Source organism: Cynara cardunculus (genome assembly GCF_001531365.2).
Source record: "Cynara cardunculus var. scolymus isolate 2C chromosome LG 13, CcrdV1, whole genome shotgun sequence".
NCBI lineage: Eukaryota > Viridiplantae > Streptophyta > Magnoliopsida > Asterales > Asteraceae > Cynara > Cynara cardunculus.
The window spans coordinates 6,345,996-6,373,375 of NC_037540.1; the positions used below are offsets into that span (position 1 = coordinate 6,345,996).

Consider the following 27,380-nt stretch of genomic DNA (forward strand, 5'->3'; position numbering starts at 1 on the left):
GGATATTTCTTATTACGCTTTTGACCTTAACTTTCCTTTTCACTAGAACCCAACCATATAAAACAATATAAGTTTTACATTAATCCATTTTAACCAATTCTCTAGCACAATTGTTTTCGGGATGTTAACTTGCTCGAACAAACAATAGGTTTGAATATGGACACTGGAGTCTTAAGCCAGCTAGCCACCTAACAAACAGCTGCATGCTTGATTCGGTTCTCACATAATTCTTTTTGGGTGAGGTAACCGGCTCACGGCTCAGGAGTTGCCGATTACAAACCCTTTTTGCACTAACCATCAACCTTACCTATGGCTACTAACAAAGTTGACTTCCTGGAGAACTCAATATGACCCATGGCTACCCGATTGGGTTGACTCCCTCCAAGTGACCATAAACAACGACTTGCCAATGAGAAATGAATCAACTAAAAGACCCGCAAGACATGACATTCAGCAATAAAACCACGAAAAAGAAGGCAAAAAACAAAATGGTTTTTGCATAAGAAGCAGCCTAGAAACCGAATCAATTACAGCATCTAGTGAACTGAAAATTCAATGGTACATGAATGAAGTTGATCCAACAATGTCACCAAGGTTCCTTGGTGATGATGATAGGTCCGGTTAAAAACAAGATAAACTACTATCAACAAACCGAAGAAGCATCAACAATTGTCTGTGAACCAGCATGCAACCACGAAAGTTGATTTTGTATAGCAATTTGACTCTGTATCTATACATGTCCGTCCAATAGCGCATGAACCCATTTCCATATCAAATATAAGGTGATCGGGCAAACATCCCCCCTCCACCTGCAAATCAACAATTTCTAGTCCAAATAAAAAAGGCAAATTGGGTATAAAATCTTAAGAAATTTAAAGATCAGATTCTCATGGTGACATCAGTTGACAACTTGACATGACCATTTACAATACCTTATTTAGCACTTGAGTAGCAACCCAACAGGAATGAGTGATCAATCTTCATGCTCTTTATCACTATCAGAATCTGCAAAACAGGAAACCCAAATGAGCAAGAAAAAAAAATCTTTGATCCTCACTTTCTTAACGGGCATTTTACAAAATACACGAAATTGATGAGAACTTAGCATATGAATTCAATAATAGGGGTTCTACGGCTATAGAGAATTGAACCATAGAGCAATATTGAATTGGCATATATACAAATGTAATAATAACCCTTACCAATAGAAAGAATTACCAACAAAATACCGACAAATCATAAAGAACACACATTGAACAAGAATATTACAGATTAAGGACTTATTTGGTCTGAATGGAAGCTCCCTAATGTTGTCATACCATCCATAGCTCAAGCATACATACGAAAAGTATAGCCTTCAGTTTTACCTAAAGCTTTCTAATCTTACGCATGAAAAGAACATAAAAAGGGTGTTTGTGCCTGAAAATATCTTATTGTCGTTCAGGCCCTTTTATCGAAATAGAAACAAAGAAATTGAAACCTAAAGAACTTCAAAATATTCAATTTCAGTGGAGGTGAATTGACCACCTTTCAAAAAGACCACAAATACACATAGCATTTCAGAGATAAATCAAATTCAAATGTAAACAATATGGTAAGTCGAAGAGATTGCAAATGGGTCCATTTAACTTACCAGAACGAACATCATCACTAAGCTTGCCTCTATCTTGAATTTGTTTAACAAGCATGCGGTACATAAGCACCCACCAGTATATGTGAAGAACGAGCAAGCAGAAAAGCAGGGTGTTGAACACATAGTAGTAAAGTGGGCCCTCCTTAACATGCTTCTCCTTATCCAAAGTCTGAACTACTTGGTAACTGCAATGAGGAAATAATAGGAAAACATAAAGAAGGATAGCCCATAATATACCATTTTATCAGTAGCTATGATCATTAACTACTTAATTTAGCAGTACTTAAGAAATCATCTCAAGACTTCATTTCTATTTAATGCAAGTAAACACATATAGTCCAGGATGCTATTAGAAACCAATTAGAGACTATAGTAATAAAATTTAATTCTTAGAGGTGAAGGTGAAATAGTAGATGAGTAAGCGAGACTTTACTAAACAAGAAAAGCCCCTTCTATCTTATTAGTAAAGCGCTAATGCGCGCCCTGCAATCAAACTCAAGTTCCAAAGGGATCAATCTTGTTGGTTTTTCTTCTCTACCATGACGAATGACAGATTTCAATTACTAGCATATAATCATATTTGAAAGGATGAAATGTTACATTTACGCTGTTTCCAGGAGCAACTTTATATATAAATTCGCCAACTCAAGTGTTTGTGGAAGGTTCTTAATTGCAGGTTTTAACTGCTTTTACGAAATCCAAACAGGACCCAGACCAAAGTAATGAATTGAGCTGGCATAAAGTAATGAATTGATAGCAGGACTTAATATCAATGAGGATGAATATAATATACAAACTTTTAAAAGGGTATTCATCATCTTCTAACCTTGTACTCCACAGGATCCAAAATGGATAATAAATAAGGCGAAGCACCACCCACGACAATACGAACAGAATAAATGAAAAGCTTGCAAGTGCTTCTGCGCCACTGTATTTAGACATCTTGCCTACTTCGAGAAATACATCACTGGCATCATGAAGAGCTAACACAACTGAACCAGCACGAGCAAACCTACACGAAATAGAGAAAATAATAAAAATGAACATTTTCATCCTTAGTTTTTACACATATATATGTTTCCCATCTAAAAGTAAACTTCTTAAGACACAACTCCAATATTAAAATTTACCCATTGCTCATTACGGATGATAACAAACCCAACACTTGATCATTTGATAATAGTAAAAACCTCAAAAGACGGATACATTTAGTGGCTTATTGATGGTAGACCACTCTTTGGACAGATAGGGTTTGCACCAGATGCGTATGCTCGGTCATTGTAATTTATATCAAGCCACCCAGTATAGGAATAATGATTATAATGCATTTTGTAGAAAGTTTCAAACAGATAACAACAATTATCAACTCGTGCTTACTAGACAATACCTGCATATATAAGACATTGCAATGAGGATGACGGTTGCAACATGATGACCCATGGACACACCAAAATCAGATCGCCTAGTTTCCCAGAAAATCAACGCAAAGATGGAGTACGTGTAGAATCCACCCGTGTACATATACAGACCTTTCAGTTTTAACCTGGAAATCCATTAAACCATGTTTCACCAAATTTCAGACAATTGATACTAAAGAAAATCTAAAGTACTAAGTCAAAGGAAGATTAATTCCATTTTACTCGTATCAATTATGCAAACTAACAGGAGTGCTTACTTCATTTTCTGGTCAGGCCATCTCTGATCACCAGGACCTAGCCAAAAGCTGTTTGTGTCAGTGAACCAAGGTTCATTGTATGTAACAGCCAGGGCTAGGATTTCTGCAGAAAGATAATAAACACATTTCCAGGCCGACTCTTTGAATTTCCGTATCTTCTTATTCCTGTCATCTGTCTCAACATCCAGCTTCTGCTGCCCCTTATCAAATATTAACCACCTACCTACACGCTGCAACATGTGACTAAATTATTAAAAAAAAATTATTTAACCATGAATACTGTTATTTCTATATAATAAACAATACATACTCAATTGTGTACAAAACGGCTAATCTGTCAATTTAGTAGGTGAGACGTATCACGTATGTTAACTACCGCTCATACCAGAAGTCCTTCTATAAGCTATCCTTGTACAGAGATAGCTTTTGCTGCCCCAAGTGTTACAGCCCCTTCCCCTCTATGTGTGTGCCTATCTATCTATCTCAGTGGATAACACACATATTTTCTTACTGTCAGATCTGGTACTAATTACTAAAGTAATGCTCCATCTTGGGAAGTACTCAATCCATCAAAGATAACCTAATTGATTTTTTGATCCCTAATGGACTCCTATGTTGTCTTATTTCAGTTTCTATCTTTGCTGTTCTGCAATGGCATACTTTTGCACACGTAAACAAGTATGAGATCAAGTTAGGAGTACATAATTGATAATACTGTCATTCATCTGGTCAGATATATGCGCAAGCATAGAACTCATCTTGGAAATGCATGTATGTTACCAATCCAGCTACGAAATTGGATGCATTTGTTAAACATCTGTAGGATCAATTGTTTCTGGTTCCCCTAGGAGGATGGCTCGCTGATTCCAGCAGATTTACCAACAAATTTGGTCCAAACCAACCAGATAGGAACATTTGAACATTGAGTAACTGCATTGACTAAACCAATTCTTTCTTGGACATAACAATCCAAGCATAATTGTTGCAGAAATTCAACTTAGCTGGCAGGTATGAAGGCAAGGCAGTTCATGATGAAGGACCAAAAGAGTGTCAAGGAACATTGGAAATAGAAGATGGATCGAAATTTCATGGAAGAGTTAGGTGAAAAAATGCAATAATAACTAATAAGAGAATAGTAGTATAGCATGGTGGTTTGCAGAAAAGATTTTTCCATTTTGATACCACAAAATATTGTGGACCGCAATAGGCTCCATCTCAACATGATGCTTGTCTCAGTGGTGAATAGAGCTTATAGAGTGAGCTACCAGGTTCAATGAGCAGATAAGTGGGTCTGAGTAACAAACTGAAACTCATATGATGATACTACAATTGGGTAGAGTAAAGCAGTCTTAAGCATGCAATGGTTGGTGGGTGCAGTACTTTAGCCTATGATATTTTACTATCAGATATCTAGCATGCGTTCATTCGAGGATTAAGAAAAACAGTTTCAAAATGATATCAGACTAGCACTTTATTTAAGGATTAAGAAAAACAGTTTCACAATTTCGAGTAGAACCTTGATAAAACTTATTTCATGCAGATTAAACTACAAATAAAGAATTTATCAGCCACAACCAAGATCCCATCCTTCCAACAGAAACCTTAAACATAACGCTCACTTAAAATCACAGAAAAGGTATTAAGCATAAATATGAAAAAAGATAGCTCAATTGATTTTGTGAAATCAGGGACATGGTCGGATTCCTTTCAGAAGAGAACACGATCAATCCCACCCTTGCATCCCCAAGGATTGAGCCAGTGCTCAAACTGGCACCAAGTGAAAATTCATGATCCGAACCTTTTCATCCTCCCCCTTTTCTTCCCATATCTTAGTGGTCAAGAATTGCTCTCCATTTTCTTTTCAAAATCTTCAAAACTTTCTAAAAAACTGAAAAACTTTCTGTTTCTCTCATGTCTTTCCAAAAACTTTTTCAAAAGTCGGCGATATTTACAGAAATAGCATCTTGACTCTTTAGTTGGTTATTCCTTTTGTCAAGAAACGAGATGAAAGAGAAGGGGTTTTGATGATTTTTCTGGAAAGAGGATAGTACCTCTGGCAAATTTATTGAAACAAAAATACAACAATACACCAAAACGGCATGGTATTCACCACCCAAATGCATGTCCAATCTTCTGTATGGGACAGGAACCATCAGTTGACAGGAGTGCTCCATAGCTATCACTAATTGTAACTGGTTGGAACATCCTCCATACCAGGGAACTAATCACCAAAAGAAGACAAAGACTCGCACAATTTAAAACACAATAAAAAAGATAAAAGCTAGACAACACAACACTAGACAATCATCTGGTGCTGCTTCTGCCATGCAAGGAAAAGTTCTCATAATTATAACTGGTGTATTATTAGATGAATTGGTAAAGGCAAAGTAATCCAAACTAGAATTCAAGGTTGGGTAGCACTTGATGACGATGAACCTCAAAGAGTCAACAGAAACTTATTAAAAGGGGATAATTGCATTGCTTGTGCAATTAAGAAAATATTTCATTATCTCTTATCTAAAACCCTTCGGGCGATCACTAGATCTATTACAAAAGTTCATTGTGCTGTATTAGGACCGGAAGATGCTTGGACAAAAAAATGGGTATCCTACTCTATGCCCACTGGAGGTAAATCACTGGGAATTAGCAGTAAGTGGTGGTGCCCAGATTTGAACAGTGGGACCTCCTTTCTGGATGCCCACCATCATACCGCAAAGGCAACATGCTAGAGAGAGATGCTTGGTCAAATAAATCAGTGTTTGGTACATAATCACCTAAGATCCTCAGGTTTACTACTTAAATTTACTTGTATCATTAATCTTCACGAGTTTGGATAGTATGCACTAAAAGTAGAACTGATGGAGCAAAAATAATTTATTATCATGTTTACATTAAAACGTTTTGAATCCTTTAGCAGGAAAGCATTCCAACTTTCTGGTTTACCAGTACAGATGAACTTTCTACAACCTGCCATCAAAAAAGAAATACTGCGGATACTATCCGAGACTATTATAAAGCAATCTCATCAACTCCATAAATGAGAACACCTACCATAATATGCTCCTATGGCATTGCACTTATCGAAAACCTATCCCCATATTGATAAGGATCGAATACAGCCATTTGTTGGGAAGTTACAAATCCGCGTCAATCCCAAGCTCCAATGGATTGCCATTTAATTGAGACCACACCAAGCAATGTAGGCATATATTTAAAGCTTTCACCTTTTCTTGGATAATAACTTTTTGTTCAAATCAAACTTACTTTATGTCGTTCTAACAAACATATAATAAGGGCGACTAAGCCGCCCCCGTTGACTTCCATTGTTGGATTACTTGATATGGACTTTAAACTTGTCCAGTAGAGAGAACCATCAAATTGGCAACAAATCAATACCAGGTTTGCATCTTATTTGGGATCAAAGGGCATTGAAGCATACTATCATAGAGTATCTCGAGAAAAATACACACAACTGAGACATCGTTCACAGCAGGCTTATTGATTGGATCTAAATAGAGAAATTTCAACCTAAAAGAAAAAGTATTCAATCAAATAAGTAAAATAATGATATTAAAAAATTACCTCGAAAAGGAATCTGTCGAGGAAAAATCTAACAGTTGGGAAGAAGATGGCGAATAGAGGAAGAAGTGTGAAATCTGCATAGGTAGGGAAGGATTCGTATTCGAAGTCAATTGAGTTTAGAAGGTCGGTGACAGCCATGGCGGAAAGTAGAGGTTGAGTTGGGTTAATCCAGCGAGATGATCCCGATGGGTTTGCTGCTAGTGAAGGACCCCATTAATAGAATAAGTGAATTTTGAAAGAAGCCCCTGTACTTTTTAAACCTCGTGTTTTTGGCCAGTCAACTTCATTACTTTGCATTTAATGCTACTAAATGAGAAATTCTCTCTCATTTTGTTCCAAAGGTACAGCTTGGAATCGCACAACCCAATAACTTGTTTCTTCAAACTAAATTTATTTTCCCTTCATTTGTTTATGTTATGTTATAAAGTATTTGGCAAAAATTCTTAAAAATCATTTTTTATATACGAATTATTATATATTGATGCATATTACTTAAAATTCAAGATTACAAGTAAATTATGCATAAGTACAACTTATTAATGCTTCATGTTTGAATTCGTGTAATTAACTGCGGATAAACATCTCATTTTAAAATATTAAAAATCTAAAATATAATTAGAATAATTATCAAGTTCTAACAAAATAATTAATTATTATCTTTATATAAAAATTATATTACTAAACCAAATATAAATTACTTCGTTATTGAACTTAATTAGAAATTTTGAATTAAAAAATTACACAAATTTTAAATAGTTAATTTGATATTAATATCGATATAATTTAGTCAAATTTTTATGATATCTTCAATTTTATATTTTATTCAAAAATTAAAACATCATTGTTTTTTCAAAATCACATAAAACCATATTATAGCATCGATTGAGATAAAAAATAAAATGAAATATTAAAATCAAGATGTATCTCGCTGTATTGCACGAGTACCCTTCTAGTTTATTTTTTTGTAACCGTATTTTACATTTTAAAGTACTTATATAATTTCATTGTTCACTTTTTATGCAAAATATAATAAACACATGATAAAATAATTAATTACAAAATATATGATTTATGATATTATTTATTTTGAACTTGTAGATAATGTTTTGATTATATATAACTTTTGATTTTTAAAAAATCAATATTATGTTATAAAATGTTTAGTGAAAGCTCTTGAAAGTCATTTAATAAATATTAAATGTTGATAATTAATAACTAATCATTTAACATTTATATTTATAATATATTATTGTTTAGGTATGATTTCTTCACTTCAGAAAATTAAATGATAAACGGGTTCATGTTCACCATTTGAATTATTTACTCTTTAAAGCTTTGTTTCTGAATCTGTTTTCTTTATTGACATATAAGAGTCTCGACTTGAGCGTTTTCTCGAAATAAAACGGCGAAAGAACACCTGCTACGACTTTTCTTCCTTATCTGGGGAGACGTGCACTGTTGACACATTATTAATTTTCCTTTATCATGTTTAAAATGAGGGTCTATGCATCAACATCGTAATAATATTTTTACTAATAGTCTTTAAAATATAAATCTGTAACAAATATTACTTATCTATGTTGGAGTGCAAATAGAGTGGTTGCAAATGTTACACATTTGTTGTTTTGGGACTACACGGGTTTTAAATGGTTGGGATAAATTTTGGATTTCCTATGCTATTTCACATGGAATGTGTGACTTCAACTAGATATATGTCGAGAGATTCTTAATAACAAAAATCCCTATTTGACATCAAAACACAACATTTGACCAAAAACATAGAGTCGTTTAACAAATGCTTATTAGTTGTCACTTATTTTAACGGATGAGTATCTTAAGAATCTTGCCCTGAACTATAAGAGGGTGTTCGAATGAAATTTGGTGGAATTGGAATCCATCAATGACATTTGACTACGAAGGAACTGGAATAGAATTTGACCATGTGTTTGATTGGCAGGAATTGGAATAGAATCTCTCTCAAAAGAATTGGAATCTCCATTTTGTTTGAACGGAAGGGGGGGGGGGGTGGTAGCTGTGACAATGACATTAGTGGTTCGTAAATCTTTCATTCATAGATAAGAGAAAGGAAATACCAACTCCACTACGACTCATCAACCAAGTGGTTGATGCTTGCCTAACGTTCTGATGCTAGCTGGGTCTTGCCGATATCAACGAGAAAAAAATTATCAAATGGAAACAACTAACTATGGCTCTTGGGGGGCGGTGGTGGCTCTAACAACGGCAGTAGTACCATGGTGATATTGATGGTCGGAGGTTGGTGGGGATGGCAACTATGATGACCGCACTAGTGGTGGTGGGGGGCCACCACCTCTGCTCACCCATCTCAAATGATCAATTCCTTCAAAATTCATGAACCAAACACTCCTTAAGTGAGGGAGAAGAATCTTACCTTGTTAACATTTGTTTTGATGGCCAAGAATATTACCCGATAAAGTAAATAAAGATGGTGACTCTTGCTGGTATACGCTTAAGCGTTTGGTAATCAGCCCAATAATTGAAATAATAATAGAATGTTTTAAATAACTTCCAAGGAGAATCTTATGGATCAAACCAAGTGTATCAATTTTCTTTCTGTAAAATTGTAATTATGACAATGGGTAAATTGCAAGTTCAACTTAAAATTTTGTTAAAAAGTAACTATGCAATCAATATGGCATATATACCAAAATGGCAACTGTTGCAGGTCTCACATAACAGCGGGAGTATGAACCTATTCAGATATAAACTCCACCATACCATAGGCAGAACAGATAACAAGTATATATCAACAAATTAAGTTAAGCTCCATTGCACAAACAAAATAGAACAAAACAAAGATGCATATTCTTATTCCAGAAGATGGTTAAAAACAAACCATAAGAACCACATAATCAGCATCTTAAAACACAAATTCATAACAACAAGGGTACCAGCAAACTACCCACATCAGGTTTAAGCAAATCAACAGAATTCATATCTTTGATGCTTTAGCAAGCTTGAACCACTCGGTATGGAAGGACCCAGGGATATCGGTCCTCTCATACGTATGAGCTCCAAAATAATCTCTTTGAGCTTGAACCAAATTAGCAGGCAATCTCCCCCTTCGGTATGTGTCAAAATAAGCAAGACTAGAAGACATACCAGGAGTGCTAATACCCGAGTTGATAGCAAGACACACAACTCTTCTCCAAGCCGACTGCCTCTCGATCATTTCCTTTGCAAACTCTGGATCCACCAGCAGGTTCGCAAGATCCGGGTTCCTGTCATAAGCCTGCTTGATACGGTCCAAAAATATAGCACGGATGATGCATCCACCCTTCCAGATCCTAGCAAGCTCGCCTAGTTTCAAGTCCCACCCTTGTTCTACACTCTTAGCACGTATCAAGTTCATTCCCTGCGCATAACTGCAGATTTTGGAGGCATAAAGGGCTTGCCTAACGTCATCAATCAGCTTCTTTTTATCCACAACCTGATCAGATAGAATGTCACTCACACCACCCGACTTGAAGACCTTAGCTGCTGCAACCCTTTCTTCTTTCAGTCCACTGAGGAATCTCGAGTCCAGAGAAGCAGCTATGGTGGGGGCTGCTACTGACAGATCAGCAGCTTGTTGAACAGTCCATTTGCCGGTACCCTTCATACCGGTTTTGTCCAAGACCTTGTCCACCAAATGCCCATCTCCCTTGTCATCTTTGATTCCAAAAATATCAGCTGTGATCTCAATCAAGAAGCTCAAAAGCTCCCCTTTGTTCCACTCTGAGAAAACCTCGTGTAGTTCCTCATTGGATAGCTTTCCAACGGATTTAAGAACATCATAGGACTCCGCAATCAGTTGCATATCACCATATTCAATCCCATTGTGGACCATTTTCACGAAATTCCCAGACCCACCTTCGCCAATGTATGTAACACAAGGTCCACTATCAGGAACTTGAGCAGCCACTTTGAGAAGAATGTCTTCTATATACTTGTAAGCCTCAAAGGATCCTCCAGGCATCATAGAAGGTCCGTTTCTAGCACCTTCTTCACCACCTGAAACTCCCATTCCTAGATAAAGCAGGCCTTTTTCAGCCATGGCTTTCTGTCTCCTCTCTGTGTTCTCATACCACTCGTTACCACCATCAATAATACAGTCTCCTTTCTCCAAGTAAACAGAAAGGGTCTCAATTGTTTGATCTACAGGCGCACCAGCCTTCACAAGCATGATCACAACACGTGGCTTCTGGAGTGAATTAATGAAGGACTTAGGATCATGAAACCCATATAATGGGAGGTTTCCTTCCTTCTCTGCTCTCTCTACCGTCTCGTCAACTTTTGAAGTTGTCCGATTGTAAACAGAAATTGGGAATCCTTTCTCAGCAATGTTGAGGGCGAGATTTTGACCCATGACTGCAAGGCCTGCAAGGCCGATCCTTGATGGGGTTGCCATTTCCTTTTTCCTGTTCAGACATAAGCTTTATTAATAATGATTGATGAAAATGATAATACAAATGAACAAGTATGCAACAATTCATGAACATCATGAAAAGGGGAAACAAAAATAGCTAATATTCAATGGAATCATTCTAAGAAGTCAAAAAAAGATCAGAGACAATGGCAGCCACAATGCAAGACAAATATTATTCAAGATATTCTGAAAAAAGAATGCATCACTTCATCAGAGTAAAGCAAAATTTAGAATAAGATCTAATTTAGAGAAAAACTGATTTCCTCTTCGTATTTTTCTGAACAACTATGGACCCCTAAACAACTATTCCTCCATTTTAGTTTTTTTATCCCTTTCCACAAATCCCATCCAATCCAGACCAGCATTTAACTTTACATCCCAGTAACCATTACCACAAGTGAGTGTAAGAAGTCAGCTCCTTCCATGATCAAGCAATTGCTAAGAAGACAAGGGCAAAGAAGAGTTAAAATTAAAGCAAGTATATAACCTCATGAATCCATACCGACGATTCTCTCAACAAGGAATCATGTACAACCCCCTTTACAAACTCAAGGTATGTCAAACGGGTAATCAAAAAACTGACATGACAGACCTTTATCTTTCTTTAAAAGTTCAAATTTCTATTTCACTTGTGGATCCATAGGTGAGATAGTGATTTTATGCGGAACTCCATTAGATTTACTTGAGGAGAAAAAGAAGATTCCAACATATACCAAGAAGAAATGGTCCATATCTAGCCGATGTGGGACTCTAACATGCCCGTCTAGCCTCTAGACGGGGAGTGTCAAGAGGGGGCTAGATGGGTACATATTACCCCTAGAGTGTCTGAGTACCTAGAGTGTCATTAGATTACTCTTCCAAAGCAAGATATATTAAGGATAAATGGCCAAAGTCTAGCCAATGTGTAACTAAGAGAATCATTTGACTAGATAAGTAAAAACACATCTAATTTCAGACTGGAACCTGGGGGTAGCATAATTTGAACCTTAGATCTAAAATGTAAGAAGAAAAACAAACAGATCCAAGTGTATTAGCCAAAATCGTGGTGGCTTAATGCTAATGTTAGCGAAAAGTAGTAAAATAGAAAAACAAGAGTAACAACAGAGACCTCAAATCCTTGCCTTTAAACACAGATAAATTCACATTTGAGATCGAAATTTAAAGGATTTGCTAAAAGATCATTTATCAAACATCGAACAAGCAACTACTGCATGCAAAGGTAAATTTATTAGTTGAAGATAAAGCAGAAACGGATAGAATCATAAACAGAGACCTTTATCATCAAACAATTTGAGTGGATCATAAAACTCTAGATCAGTTAACCAAACACACAACACGGACTGAAAATCGGATTCCAGACCAAAATCAGAGAGTTTTCCTAGTTAGATCAATAATCACATATATATATACAGCTTATTCTTCCTTCGATTGAAGATCAAGAAACAGAAATCATATGCTAAAAAGTTGTATTACCTCAGATTTACTTCAAAGCTGATGTGAACTGCAAAAATAAGTTGAGAATTGGGTTAGATCATAAGCAGGGGGCCTACTGACTACCCCTACCAGTTACCAGCAAAGACGCCGGGAGTGAAAAGAGGGAGAGGCGTCCGACTAAATTGTTATATTTTCGGACGACAAGTCAAATTCGATGCGCTCCTTCTCTTTATCAGACTGAAATGGAATATTCTGGATGCAATAACGCCATCGGCAAATTTGCATAAAAAAAAGAGTAAATTACATTTTTTTGGTCCTTTTGGTTTTTTTAAAATTTATGATTTTTGTCTTTATAGTTTAAATATTACGGTTTTCGTCCTTATAGTTTGTTAATCACTTTTATTTTCGTCTTTATGATTTATAATTTATTGTTGTTTTGTTCTTATAATTTAAATTATTTATTATTTTAGTCTCTTGTACTTAAAAATATAAAAATTAATTTTAAAACGAAAATAACAATAAGTTACAAACTATAAAGATAAAAACCGTAATTTCTAAACCATAAAGACAAAAATTACAGGTTTTAACAATCATAAGGACTAAAAATGTAATTACTCAAAAAAGAAATAAGAGTAAGTTATGTTTTTAGTTCCTCTCATTTAATAAAATCTACCATTTTCGACCCTTTAAAATTTTCATCCTTATGTTATATAATTTATTTTTGTCCTCATCGTTATAATTTACAAGTTAAGTCGAGTTCATACGAGAATGGTGCATATTTAAGAAGATAAAAAAATGGTTGAATCACATGTGATTTACACTAACATCACGTATAAAATCACATGTGATTCATGCAACCTTACCTGCACATTTTTTTGTTGTTAATGTAAAATCACATGTAACTTCGTACGTAATTTGACCATTTTTTATTTTCTTAAATATATATCATTCTTGTATGACCCTACCTCTTTACAAGTTATAGTTATTGTGCTTCCTATGGTTTTTTTTTATTGACCTGGATATCCAACTCGTTATGTCAGCCGACTAATCTCAGGACGACCACCTGCTTTGCAGATAGCCCGGAGTTACTGTATTTGAACCTTTGTGGCCACAAAAGAATTTTTATTTCTCCTTGGATTTGAACCTGAGACCTCCTGGTACTTTTGATCTTTGGTGTCAAGCTCAAACCAATTAGGCACCACCCTTATGGTTATTGCTTCCTATGGTTTAATATATTTTTTTTTTTTTTGTTTTCATCTCTCATTGCTCATGTTTGAAACTTCATATATATGTGACACCCAAAAAAGGTAAATAAATAAATTTGAAAAGAAAAAAAAATGGTTTTTATTTTATTAGATTAAAAATGTAAAGAAAACGTGAAAATAAGCCAATTATGACATCTAATGAAAGTGAAGAGTGAATAAGTGAATTTATATTCACTTGGACTAAAAATGAGGAAAAATGTCAAATTGGGGGTGAGAAATGTAATAGGGGGAAAATGACATTCTCTAATAGTTCAGGGTTAATGTCAGACGTCAACTGGTCCAAAGTTTAGGGACCTGTTTTGTAAATATGACATATTTCAATTTGAAAAGGACGGGACGATGGTCGAGTTTTGAGGCCCGTTATTGGCTGATTTAGTCAACTAATACGTCAAGAATTTTGCATAAAAGTATAGCCAACCGATCAATGAACAAAGTCATCCAAAGCATTTAAAAAAATAATGGAGTTTTGAGAGAGAAATCGGTGCTTGAAGTTCATACTCGGATTTTCAACGATTCAAGGAAAAATACTCAACGGAATCTCATGATTTTCACGTCTTTGGCTTCATTTTTAAGTTATCTATCGATTCCAAGTAGTCTCATGTCTCGGATCTAAGTTTAAAAGTCCAATTTCGTGTTCAAAGTTTGTTCGGTTTGGTTTAAAAACCAAACCTTTAGAGTCAAAATACAAGCTCGTCTCTCAACCATTTTGAGTGATTTTTGGCTCATTTGGTGAGGATAAACGTGACCAAGAATTTAGTAAAATGAAAAATCAGAGAAATGATGGATAAGCAGGGCAAAACGGACCTGAAACATGCTGCCGCCAAGTTGGAAGGTAGTCAGGTACAAGGGTGATCCATGAAGTTGCATATGACTGAGTGAAATGCATCATGCCCAATAACCTTCACGCACGAGTTCATTGGCAATCTAAGGTCACTTGATCGGTTCTAGATTTATGGTTCACAATGTGAAACAATTTTAAACAATGATCTAACATGTCTGCATAAATTTTAAAATTCCATCTGAACGATTCCTGTATGATTAAAAAAAAAGTGTCAATAAAAATGTAACACCTAACATATATTTGGAGGGGTAAGAATCGAGTCAGCAAAAGGAGGCATTGGCATTCCTTAGGGCACTGGTCCATCAATGTCAATCACAATGGCATCATAATTTTCCCATGCAACCAAATCTAGATGTGAACAAATTTCTCGGTGTCGTGTTGTCCAGTAATTCACATTTACGTGTTATGTGTCGCCAAGAATATTCAACAGATCCTGGCAGTCAGAACAACGGGAAGAAGTGAAGCGTTTTATGTAGCTTAACTGGTTTTGTGAGCAATTGAGGATTGAATTCTTGAAGTCTTGAACGGATTCCCACCCACAGTTGTTGATTGAACGATTGGACGACGGAGGAACGATTAGGGTTTGGGACTTAGGGAAACGCTCTTTGCTCTCGAGGACTGAGGTTGGCGAGTTGGGGCCTGAGGGTAACCGGCCGGCGCCACACAATTTTTGCCGGGGAATTTAGATCCAATCGTCCGGTAAACTACACAACAATTTTGTGCTAAAAAAAACAGTGCGCTGTAAAAAAATGGCGGGCCACCGTTTCAACCCACGCTTACAAGTTATTTTCGATTTGGAAAAAAATTTGTATTTTAATGGTTCTTAAAACCCTCCGAACAATACGGGTCTCCTTAATTATTAAGTGTCATAATTTCAATATAAATAATTATCAAACAATTATATTTCATTTTGCACTATATGATGAGAGCTTCCTAGGAACGTTTATTAAACACTTATTCGGTAAGTATTTATCAATAAATTTAACACTATTATTTATTTACAGGATAAGATATTAGTCCACCAAAACGACATCGTATGCAACAATTTACCCGGTAAGCGTTTACCATGGTAAGATTCATCGCCCTCACTTACTGGGTAAGACTCTTAATTTGTACAACATCATTTTCTTCTACTTATCGACAAGGGACATAAACATATTTTAAACATCATAAAAAACTTTTGAGATTATTAGATTGTAGTAATTTAAATCATCAAAGCTTCTTTTTTATAAGTTCGAATATAGATACATTCAGATCATCTTATAACTTATTAAACATTTGTAATACATATTTTTGTTCTTTCCTTCATCTTCTTAAATGATACCAAAGACTACAAAAGCAACTTCAACATATTTCATAAGCTACATATCATAAAACAACCGTTACACTTTCCTTGTTCACGTTCTCAAGAAAATTGGACTAAAGGCCTAAAACATTTACTTAAACGGTTACTCTTTGGTGCATTTGTTGTATCCCCTTTTCGAATTTGCTTTCTTGTTTCCATGGTGACCTATGTAGTCACATGTTGTGACCGAATGAAACGTGAAACTTCATGTGCGAGTTCCATTTGGTTGATCAACTCAAGATTCGTGATTTACAATGTGAAACAATTTTAGAAAATGATCAAACGTGTCTGACCAAATTTTAAAATCCCATCGGACCAATTCCTATGTGATCACAAACAAGTGTTAATACAAATGGAACACTTAAACACATGGCGTATTAATCACATGTCTCTCCTTGTCCCACCAATCACGTGAAGATACATAATTGTTTTATTTAATTCATCTTTTTATTTTCTATTCTCAGTAAAGTGATAATGTGTTTTCACGTGACTGATGGACAGACAGGAAGGGACATGAGAGTTTTTATTCGTTGTGAAGGGGTAAGAATTGAGTTACCAGAGGGAGGCATTGACATTGGCGTTGGCGTTGGCGTTGGCGTTGGCGTTGGCGTTGGCTTTGGGGTTTGCTTCGGCGGTCTCATTCCTTTGGCCACTGGTCCATCGATATCAATCACAACTGCATCAGAAGTCAAAAATGTCTTTGCCACCGATGCTGCATGCTCTATACAACATCTCATTACCTGCTTCATAATAAGCATCATAAGTCAAAAATGTTTTTTCAGCCATTAACTAGTTTACCAAAGATAGCTTTAATGCTTTTGTAATACAAACGCCCCATATTTTCATGATTGCCATCAATCAGTACACAGTCTTGATACAAGAGCTATGCTAATATTCACTTAGGGTGACTGTTAGGAGCTTAATGAGCTTAACGGGACTCCTAACTTATTTGGTCTGCTATAAATTAGTGGCTTACAAATATAGAAAGTGGCTTATTCAAAACAAACTGAGCATCCCCTTGATGTTCCTAATTTTTTTTTATTAACCTGGATATCCAACCCGTTATGCGAGCCGACTAATCCCAGGGCGACCACCTGCTTTGCAGATAGCCCGGAGTCACCGCATTTAAACCTCCGTGGCCACAAGGGGATTTTTATTCCTCCTTGGATTTGAACTTGGTTCATAATTTGCTTTTTCCCATTCTCAGTTCTGGTTCAAGTTTAATCTGCTTTCCTAATGATCGTGTGACATAATCAAATTCCTTGTTATATGAATGCAATGCCGAAGGTTAAAATAATAAGTCGTAGCAAATAAAACCTTTGTTGGGTCTATGATACCGGCAGCCATCAGATCTTCATACTGGTTGCTTGCAGCATTGTATCCATACCTCATATCATCGTTGGACAAAACCTAAACACAATAAAACCGCTAAATAATTGTAAGTTCATTAACAGTTAGTTCATCCTTTACATAGGGATGGCGTACCTTCTCTACAACAATGCTACCATTAACACCAGCATTTTTGGCTATCTGCCTTGCCGGATATTCCAAAGCTCTTTTGAATATGTCAGATCCTATCTTAAATTTCACATCAAGAATGATCTCAATATATAACAATAATAATCACCCAATTTACATGATAGAATGTGAAAATTATCTACAACCCATTGACATAATTGTTGGTGATTTTAGTGTCATCAACCATTTGGTTTAATTGTGATTTAATTGAGATTGATTAAGATGATGAGGCAAACATAAGCGAGTAAGGGGGTGCGGAGTGCACACTCACAAATGTTGCCCCTATTACCTTAGATCGCCATAAGGCAAGGGTCAAAGCAGTCATGCCCCCTTGTGGGGTTCCAAGGGGCAACACCCCTTGGCGGTGGTCACAATTTATGAAGAGTCGAACTTAGTAAAATTTTCACCAAGTGTAAAGTCTGATAATGGACTCGGACATCTGATCCTTCTATGTCAGTCATCTGAAATGTGGTGTCAGACTTGAAATTAGCTGTCCTCTGGACTAATGAAGGCAGGGATCTGAACCTTGTGTTCAGACTTGTTTCAGAATAAGTCGAAAGTCTGAATTAATGGATGCAGACGTCTGAACCTTTTGTTCAGACTTGTGTTTTGGTATCAGACTTCGATTTTGAACTCTGATTCGGTTGTAACTGCTCTTCGATCTTATTCACAAACAATTATTACCATTTAACCGCTCGTAAGCGTCGATCTCTCTTATAAATACATAAATTCGTGATCTGATGAATATTATATATATATATATGCGAAACCAGTACCTCATTTCACGTATGAAATTTCTAGATTATCCTTGTACTGATTTCGTGTGAATCTAAGGCACTAGAGGCGCGAAATACAATATTTGGACAGTGATTTCCAATTCACGATCTAGAATTTTATCCAAGTTATACAACTACAAAACCCAGATCCCTACAATAAGTGCAGTCACCACACGGTCGCTTGCTTTGATGATTTCTTTTATACCCATGTAAACGCATGCTTATGGTTTCAAGCTGTTTATTTTGTTTTCAAGTTGCATGTTGAAGGGATAATATCCATAATAGTTATGAATAATTAAAGTTTTAGGCGAGCTCCAAATGAGTGACAATTATCAAACCACTTAATTTTTTTTAATCAATTTCTTGAAAATTGGTTTCATTAAGACATGATTAATGTTTATTAGCTTAAAGTAATAGAATATGGGGGGTTTACCTTCTGCTCTTCATTATCCATAAGCTCTTTTATTTCATTCACCTTCAAAGATAGCCTCAAAAGACAACAGCCACCACCAACTACGACTCCTTCCTCAATAGCAGCCTTGAGCAAAAGAAAATATGAAAAGCTTAAAGATTGCAGAAAGTCAACAAATTGACCATGTCTAAGCTAATCTACCTTGGTTGCATTTACAGCATCTTCCATCCTCAATTGTTTATCTTTCAGTTCAACTTGTGTTTGAGCTCCAACCTGATCATGAGTTCATAAAATTCCAACCATCAAATTCTAAGAAAATTTCATCACATGGTAAGATTGTCAAGTTCACCTTGATAATAGCAATTCCTCCTGACAACCTTGCAATCCTTTCATTAAGAATTTTCTTTTGAAAATTTTCTTCGGTGTTCTGCAAAATAAATAAAAGAAGGGGGGGGGGGGGGAGGCAGAGTTTATAGCATGACAAAGTGCAAAGAACATGTACTTCCTCAGTTCTCAAGAGAATGTAGATTATGTCTTTTAAGGTCAATTTAACTACTTTCTACTTCTAAAACTGATATGGGTTCTTTAATCTTGCAGCAAGTTTTCATAATTATTTAGCAAATACTACATATGGGAACATGGTGCTACATTCATAGAAAACTTGCTTTCTTTTTTCCTTCTTTTGTGAATATTCTATTCAATTACAGTTATAGCATCAAAATCTGTGAAGGGCATACTAGGGAAAATGGAAAAATATTCATTCTGTTCTTGTAAACACTATGTCTAGATTAGACAGAACTGGATGATGGGATTACGCCAAATGGGAACTTGAAGCCCATGACATGATGTAAATAGAAAAAGTAGACCACTTGACCTTAAAAGTGAAAGTCTCATCTCTTCTTGGGACGAAGGGAGTAATCAATACAAATAGAAGGAAAAAAAAAACAAGTGGTGCACCTCAACAAGCCTTTGGAGCTGAGTGACCCTTCTCTTGACAGCAGCTTGAGTGCTCCCATCGGTAACTATTAGTGTGGAGTCTTTGGTAATGACCACCTCACTCGCAGTCCCAAGCACATCTTCTTGGACCCTTTCAAGGGTCAAACCGGCATCATCCCTGACCACAGTTCCTACAAAAGCATATCATGGCTTAGCAGTTAGCATAACAATTACAATGAAAATAATTTGAACCCAAAATCAGTCAACATATGCAGTTGAGCTAATTTAACCACTTCTGTTACCCTTTATCCTCATTTCCTATGACGATTCAGGTAATTGGCTGTCCAACCATTATACTCACAAACACTTTGACATCTATGAACGATTATGGTTACAGCCGATGGTATCCAACATTGTTCTGAAAAGGGTCATACTTGATGACTTCAATTCATTTGCTGATTAAATGAAGGGAAAAAAAATACCATCAAGATTGACCACATTATGATAATGTTTCTGGGACTTGTTTACTACCTCCAGTCAAGATAGCAATGTCATCTAAGTAGTGGCTCTTGCGCTCACCGAAGGCAGGAGCTTTGACAGCTGCTGCCTTCAGTACGCCCTTGAGTTTGTTCCTAATTACTGGAGCCAGAGCTTCCTGCTCAATGCCCTCGGCAATTATGATAATTGGATAGTTCCCTTTAACTGCCATGTCCAATATTCTATACATCTCCTTCGGATTCGTAATTATTTTGTCAACCAAAAGCAACTGCAATCAACAAAATTTCACACCTTCTAATTACTTCTGTAGAAGCAAACAAATTTACTTACTCCTACCGTTCGAAAAAGAAACGAGATCACTTTGACTTTTGAGTTCAAACATATTGCTTCAGCAAATTGAAAAATATGTACTTGTGGGACTGTAAACATCAATATTTTCTTAATTGTAGTTTTACTATTAATATTTTTGATGTGGTTATCAAATTTTCTCCCAAATGTAAGTACATTTGATGGTTTTTCTGAAGCCAACATTAGTGCATGTGACCTCGAAAGTCAAAGTATACCTCTTTTTCATAATGGAGAGACCAAAATCTAGCAATCTTACCTTGCAATCTTGAAATTCTGCTTTCATAGTTCTTCGATCAGTAAAATATTTAGACATGTAGCCACGATCGAATTGCATCCCCTCTACGATTTGCAGATTGTTCTCAGCACAATTCCCTTTCTCAATAGTGATAACACCCCTCCTTCCTACTTTTTGAATAGCTTCAGAAATCATGCTTCCCACTTCAAAATCGTTACCTGCGCTGATGGCAGCAACATCTGAAAGCTCATGATCCTCAACCTACAAGGTACAATTGAAATTTGGCTGCCAAGTTCAGGCGTTTTCAGATTTAAATCCTTGTTGGGTATTGCAATTTAATAAATATCATGGAATTCAGAGGATCATATTTAATCATCACCTCTCTAGACATCAACTTGAGTTCTGAGACAAGGGATTCTGCAGTTCTCTGAATCCCTCGTGATATCTGTATAGGATTCATGCCTGCTGCAATAACCTTAAGAAATGCAAAAGTTTTGAGTCTCATTGTCTCTGCCTTCTGTTGATAACTTAGAACTATGCTTTTTGTACCTTCACACCTTCAGCAATGAGGCCCTGGGCAAGCATAATAGATGTGGTGGAACCGTCACCAGCTAGATCGTTTGTTTTTGCACCAGCTTGTCTCACTAATTTCACACCAACATTCTCAAGAGGGTCCTCTAGTTGAATCTATATAAAGCATAATTCAAGAGAAAGAATGTCATAACACTAAATTTCTGTGTCTATTTATGCAATTCAGCAAAAACTAGCTGCTAAATGGAGTTAAGAAAGATATTAGACCCAAAGGATCTGAATGATGTTTGTTAGGTTCAAAAACACTGAGCTGAAAGAAGCATAGTAACATCTAGTGGCAAGTGGCAAATGGCAATTGAACTACAAGGCCAAAGTGTGCAATAGGGGGGCAAAAAGTAATACATTTTCAATGAGACAACCTGACTCGAATAATAATTGCACCGTGTTCATCAAGAGTGGAAGGAAACCCTTTATTAGAGACCTGCAAGGTGCAGATTGTATGACTAACATCTGATCATTTGAATCCAGCTCGTTTGGTTGATGACATTCTACGTTTATATAGTCTTTGACCAAAACAAGGTCCCGTTATGAAGCATATCTTATTCATTTTACAAGAATGTTTCCAAAAATCAAGCAAAGAGCCCTAAAAACGTAGTGAATCCTGTTCTGAAACATTTGCCACCATTTCTTGAATCACCGGTAAGACACTATCCCAAAACGTGAATGCCTATCATTTTATGGTATTGCTATCCAGTATTGTAAAGTATCATTTAATCTTCAATTTCATAACCAATTGGCAATTAGTGAGTCACCGCATTTCTTTTCAAACTGATGGAAATTCATGTTTGTCCTTGTAAAACCATTTGCACCATAACCATCCAATTTCTGCATCCTTAATCCAGGCTAGACATGTGGAGATGTGTTAGAAAGTGCAAGTCTCCTTCAAGTACACCATAATTGCACCATGAATCTAACAGCAGCAAATCCACAAACACTTGAAAGCCAACTCTACAAGAGTCCCTCAAAGGAAACAGCATGTAACCAAACCTTGACCACTGGGGCGAGCAGCTTAGATCACTAATGAAATGGATGCATTGTTCATTAACTTTTATTCTACATATTTCCAATCAATTAGAATCACAAACTAAAACTAGATATCAAAATTATGTACCTCTTTGAGAACGGTTTCACCATCATTAATAATCCTTGGAGGGCCATACTTATTTTGCAACACCACATTTCTACCCCTTGGACCCAAAGTAACTCCAATCAGCTCTGCCACCATATTCACCCCTGCCTACACCCAAAACCCACATAATTCATTACACAACGAAAATACAGTTAAAGAATTAATCATAATGTCACGCAGTCTTGTAACAAGCTTATCCAAAATTTCTATACCCACTTGGAATAAATAAAATAAATGAAGAAAGTAAATGCAATCTCAGGAAACAAACAACTTAAAAGCGAAATTGGGAAATGAAACTGACCAGGAGCTTGGTTGTGGTTGAACCATCATGATTGAAGTGAATTTCTTTAGCCATAGCTATAATTGGGTTCAGTGATTTTCTACTGTATTTGGGAAATTTTGGGTTCCTAAAAGATATTGGAGGTGCAACATATAGAGAAGAGAGCATGTTTAGATTAAAAGTAAAGAATTGAGAAACAGGATAACGTGATTAAAGGGATGATACAAGTTCCCTGTTAGAAGTTGGTTTTTGGCGCCTTTCCGAAGACCAGTTTCAGACTACTCCTTGAGATAAGGCCCAACCCATACATGATACAACCACCCCCTTTTCAACATATAAATACCCTTCATAATAAAAACTTAATATTTTAAAATTTTATTAGTTTAAGTAGTTATTTTAAGGGGAAAAAAATGGGATTGGTATTCATACAACACTTACATGGGCAAGTAAGGACGACGATTGTTACCACGGTTAGCACCTATCGGATAAATTGTTGCATAATATGTCGTTTTTATTGATCAAAATCTTACCTAATAAGTAAGTGATATTGTTAAATTTTACTGAAAAATGATTAACAAGTGTTTGATAAACGGTTTCTACAGTGACAACATTTTTACATCTCTTCCTCATGTATATGCCACTCATATGAATAAAATTGGCCTTTTAATACAAGTCAAAAAGGATTTCGTCAAGTGACCTGTTAACACTCTTTTTTTGTTTTTTTTTTCTTTCTGAATTTGATAAATAGTTAATATATTTTAAATATAAAAAAAACTATTATTAAAAACATGATTCAAATTTTTTTAATAACTAATTTATAATTTTGTACAACATTTTAATAATTATTTCAGACGTTTTCAAACTGTTTGATCCATCGATCAAGGGACCGATTATAGATATTCAGCACAAAGCCAAGATCAATGCTTTTTAAAAAATCTTAACCCAGTTCAATTAAGTCACACTTAGCTTGGAGGTATTAATCATGTTTTTTTTTTTTCCGAAGGAACATGTTTTTTATTTATAGTTTATGAAATTAAGAAATATGAATGGCTGATTTACAAATAAAAGAACAAGAAAAAAAAACTTTATTTTTTTATATTCTTGTAATTATATCTGTTATATTAAAATAGTATTGTGTTATTAATTAATTGTAATGATGTTGTTGCATATGATTATGTTTTTGTTGATTAAAATCTTACCCAATAAGTAAATGATAGTGTTGAATTTTACGAACATCACACACATAACTAGTGCAGGTATGCATACAAAATGAAGCCTTGAGAGTCGTACGTAGGACTTGGCATATCGTGAAGACTTTTCACCATTTGAATATGGGTTCTCAATGGAAAAACTTGCAACCATACCAAATACAAATAGAAAGAAAAAAACATCAATAGTCCACCAAAATATATATTAGAAAAAAAAGCAGTCATGCAATTTCTGGAGATTTTATAATAATAATAATATATAAAAAGCATGCAACCTAAGTGACGATCTACGAAGTAATTAATTAATGAAGCAAAGTGGATGAATCATTAGTATTAGCCGATGAAACAGTAGTTTCGTGGGAAGACTGAACAGTGGTGCAAGAAGGAAGCAGATAACCATCGTCATCAAGATCTCTGAAAAAACCAATATCTCCTAAACCAGTATAAGTGGTAGCAAGTTGAGCTTCACTAAGCAACTTTCGTAGTTCCAAGGTTTCTTTCTTGAGTTTACGATTTTCTTGAATAACTTGTTTCTGAGACTCCAAGAAGCGGTTGAGTTGGTCTAGGAGCCCATGGTTCTGGTTCTTGAGCCACACCACCTGGGTGCATAGCTCTTCCAGCTGCCTTTGTTTCCTCATCCTGGACCTCCTAGCTGATTCCCGGTTCGATATCATCCGTCTATGCTTTCTGTCCTGTATGACCATGTTCATCTGGCTCTCATGATCCCAAGTACTTGAAGAGTTGTTACAACTCACAGATGATGAGAACTGTTTAACCATGGGTTGTCGATGATGATGATGAACGTTTGTTCCAAAGTCGACAGAAGATGAAAATGAAGTGTGGTAATTTGCTGCCATCTTTCTTTCTGTCTGATCAATCCAAGTGAAACTCAAAAGTAGTCGTTGGAGGAGTAAATATGCATATATGAAGATGTTATTAGAAGAGAACTGAGAAAAAATGGTAGGGTTTTATAGGATGGGGAAAAGGCAAACATCTCTATCTCTAATCTAATCTCTATCCCTATCCATCCAACTTATTGTACTAATATTTTCTTTAATTAATTACATAACTTAACCAAAATATAAAATAATATTTTAAAGACAGTAAATAAAAATTTAAAGAATAAATAAATGTAACACCTCATGCTAACCGTAACAAATAGACTCGTGGTTTTAAAATTTCTTATAAAGCAATCTTTGTTCCGATCCCAACCGATGTACGTGGAATCTCATAATAAAAATGAAAAGAGGGAGATGGATTTATTGTTTCACAAGAGAAATAAAATTTACTTTGAGAGTATATTGGTAAAATATAAGTTTGTTCAACCTTGTTTCACGGGGTGGGGATGGAACACGTCTGTTTTATCTTTGTTCTTGTTTGTTCTACATAAAAGTCTTGTCAAACATGAAATATTAATCTTTGTTATGTTATGTTATGTCATATATTTAGAGTACCAAACGCATCTTAAAGACGGCACCTGGTTTCAATAACCGTCAAGTCAGCTGTTAAGTATCCTTAGATGATAGTCACGTGAAAGGTACAAAAACAAATTTAAGTATACATAAAAATAAAATATTATTAGATTATTCTCTAAAAGAATGATGATAATGATAATGATAGGAAAGTGTGGATTGAGAAATTAGAAAATGAAGATGGTGGATGAAAGCAAATACGTAATGGTTGTAAAGTTTTGAGGATGGAATATGAATGATTCACAGTAGGAAGTAACTTATTAATTATAAGTGACGTGAAGACTCCTTCTTTTGAATGTGGAATGTTGTGACCAAGGATACATTAATATAAATTAATATTTTATTCTTATTAAAAGAGTACTCGTACAATGCAACGAAATATATTTTAATTTTAGTGTTTCGTTTTTTTTTTTTTTGGTCTTATTCGATATTATAATACGGTTTTATATGGTTTTGAGAAAACGATAATGTTTTTTTTGGATAAAATATATATATGAAGACATTATAAAAAATAAAAAAATATTGATATTAGTATCAAACTAACTATTTAAAATTTCTCGTTTATTGGTGTATTTCTTTAATTCATTTTTTTTATTTTTGGTTTAATAATATAATTTTTTATAAAGATAATAATTAAGTATGTTGTTAGAACTCAATGATTATCCTAATTATATTTTAGTTTTTTTATATTCAAAATGAAATGTTTATCCTCTATTTGATTATTTTTATCTGAAGTTAGTTACACGAATTCAAACATGAAGCTTTAATAAGTTGTACTTACGCACAATTTACTTGTAATCTTGAATTAAAGTAATATGCATCAATAACAGTACTTCAAGCATAAAAAATGGTTTTAAAGAGTTTGTCAAATGTTTTATAATATAGTATAGATATGTTTATCTGAAGTTAGTTACACGAATTCAAACATGAAGTTTTAATAAGTTGTACTTACGCACAATTTACTTGTAATCTTGAATTTTAAGTAATATGCATCAATAAACAGTACTTCATGCATAAAAATCGATTTTTAAGAGTTTTTGTCAAATTCTTTATAATACAGTATAGATATGCTATTATGAAATCTAATTAATTACTTTTTTTCAAGTGGTTTAATTATAATTTCACGCAACTAATTGGAATAAAATAAATGCATGTATATGTTTTAATTCAACTAGTGACATATTTTTATTCTAATGTAACTAGTATGGGAACCGCGCGTTGCGCGGTAGTATGAGTGCTTTGATTAATGATCTGATGATTGTCTATATAAACATATATTAATTGTTAATAGAATAATCAACAAATCATATTCAAATAATTCGAAAAAGTTAAATAAAATATAGTTAGTGAAATTTTAATACACACACACACACATATATATACATACACATATATATATATATTGAGAGAGAGATTTGTTTAGTAATAAAATTGTAAAACTAAATAAAATGAGTAATAATAACGACGGAAATATTAAGGAATCTGACACAAATTTAAGAATAAAAAATACTCCACATAAAGATATGTCTCCTTCAAAGGATGATGTATATGTACTATTTTTCATCTTCAACATATATCTTGACTTTAAAAACACAATAGTGAATGAACCGGACCAACCATACGATATGTAAAAAATCACATACCAAAYTTAAAGACTTCAAATCTTTATAACCCAATAGATAAAATTATAATGCAATCAAAATCATAACATGAACATACATAAAATTATAATACGACTAAACTTACGATAAGAAC

At 34.9% G+C, this 27,380-nt stretch overlaps 4 protein-coding genes across 6 annotated transcripts; all 4 read right to left on the reverse strand.

The window, feature by feature from the left end:
- Nucleotides 1-474: 474 nt before the first annotated feature.
- Nucleotides 475-7,072, reverse strand: LOC112524612 (LAG1 longevity assurance homolog 3-like). Of its 2 annotated transcripts, none has more exons than XM_025134520.1 (7): nucleotides 6,891-7,072; nucleotides 3,309-3,538; nucleotides 3,021-3,176; nucleotides 2,460-2,645; nucleotides 1,634-1,818; nucleotides 933-1,005; nucleotides 475-809 (listed from the first exon to the last, which is right to left on the reverse strand). In XM_025134520.1, the coding sequence occupies exons 1-6, from the start codon at nucleotides 7,026-7,028 to the stop codon at nucleotides 974-976; spliced, it is 927 nt and encodes a 308-aa protein (XP_024990288.1). In that variant the 5' UTR covers nucleotides 7,029-7,072; the 3' UTR covers nucleotides 475-809; nucleotides 933-973. The 2 variants fall into 2 exon arrangements, with proteins under 2 accessions (XP_024990288.1, XP_024990289.1); XM_025134521.1 differs by having other exon boundaries at nucleotides 475-826.
- A 2,640-nt stretch (nucleotides 7,073-9,712) lies between these two features.
- On the reverse strand, nucleotides 9,713-12,973 carry LOC112524565 (6-phosphogluconate dehydrogenase, decarboxylating 1). 2 transcript variants are annotated; one of them, XM_025134441.1, is made up of 2 exons: nucleotides 12,811-12,973; nucleotides 9,713-11,322 (listed from the first exon to the last, which is right to left on the reverse strand). In XM_025134441.1, the coding sequence occupies exon 2, from the start codon at nucleotides 11,317-11,319 to the stop codon at nucleotides 9,862-9,864; it is 1,458 nt and encodes a 485-aa protein (XP_024990209.1). In that variant the 5' UTR covers nucleotides 11,320-11,322; nucleotides 12,811-12,973; the 3' UTR covers nucleotides 9,713-9,861. The 2 variants fall into 2 exon arrangements, with proteins under 2 accessions (XP_024990209.1, XP_024990210.1); XM_025134442.1 differs by having other exon boundaries at nucleotides 9,713-11,329.
- Nucleotides 12,974-16,172: 3,199 nt separating this feature from the next.
- Nucleotides 16,173-22,773, reverse strand: LOC112525484 (chaperonin 60 subunit beta 4, chloroplastic-like). Its single transcript, XM_025135631.1, has 13 exons — nucleotides 22,648-22,773; nucleotides 21,495-21,632; nucleotides 21,325-21,420; nucleotides 20,967-21,206; nucleotides 20,396-20,630; nucleotides 19,886-20,055; nucleotides 19,278-19,355; nucleotides 19,130-19,201; nucleotides 18,950-19,054; nucleotides 17,708-17,800; nucleotides 17,540-17,632; nucleotides 16,779-16,962; nucleotides 16,173-16,544 (listed from the first exon to the last, which is right to left on the reverse strand). The coding sequence occupies exons 1-13, from the start codon at nucleotides 22,759-22,761 to the stop codon at nucleotides 16,522-16,524; spliced, it is 1,641 nt and encodes a 546-aa protein (XP_024991399.1). The 5' UTR covers nucleotides 22,762-22,773; the 3' UTR covers nucleotides 16,173-16,521.
- Nucleotides 22,774-24,438: 1,665 nt separating this feature from the next.
- Nucleotides 24,439-25,068, reverse strand: LOC112525982 (basic leucine zipper 43-like). The gene has a single exon (XM_025136325.1). The coding sequence runs from the start codon at nucleotides 25,008-25,010 to the stop codon at nucleotides 24,456-24,458; it is 555 nt and encodes a 184-aa protein (XP_024992093.1). The 5' UTR covers nucleotides 25,011-25,068; the 3' UTR covers nucleotides 24,439-24,455.
- Nucleotides 25,069-27,380: the final 2,312 nt, after the last annotated feature.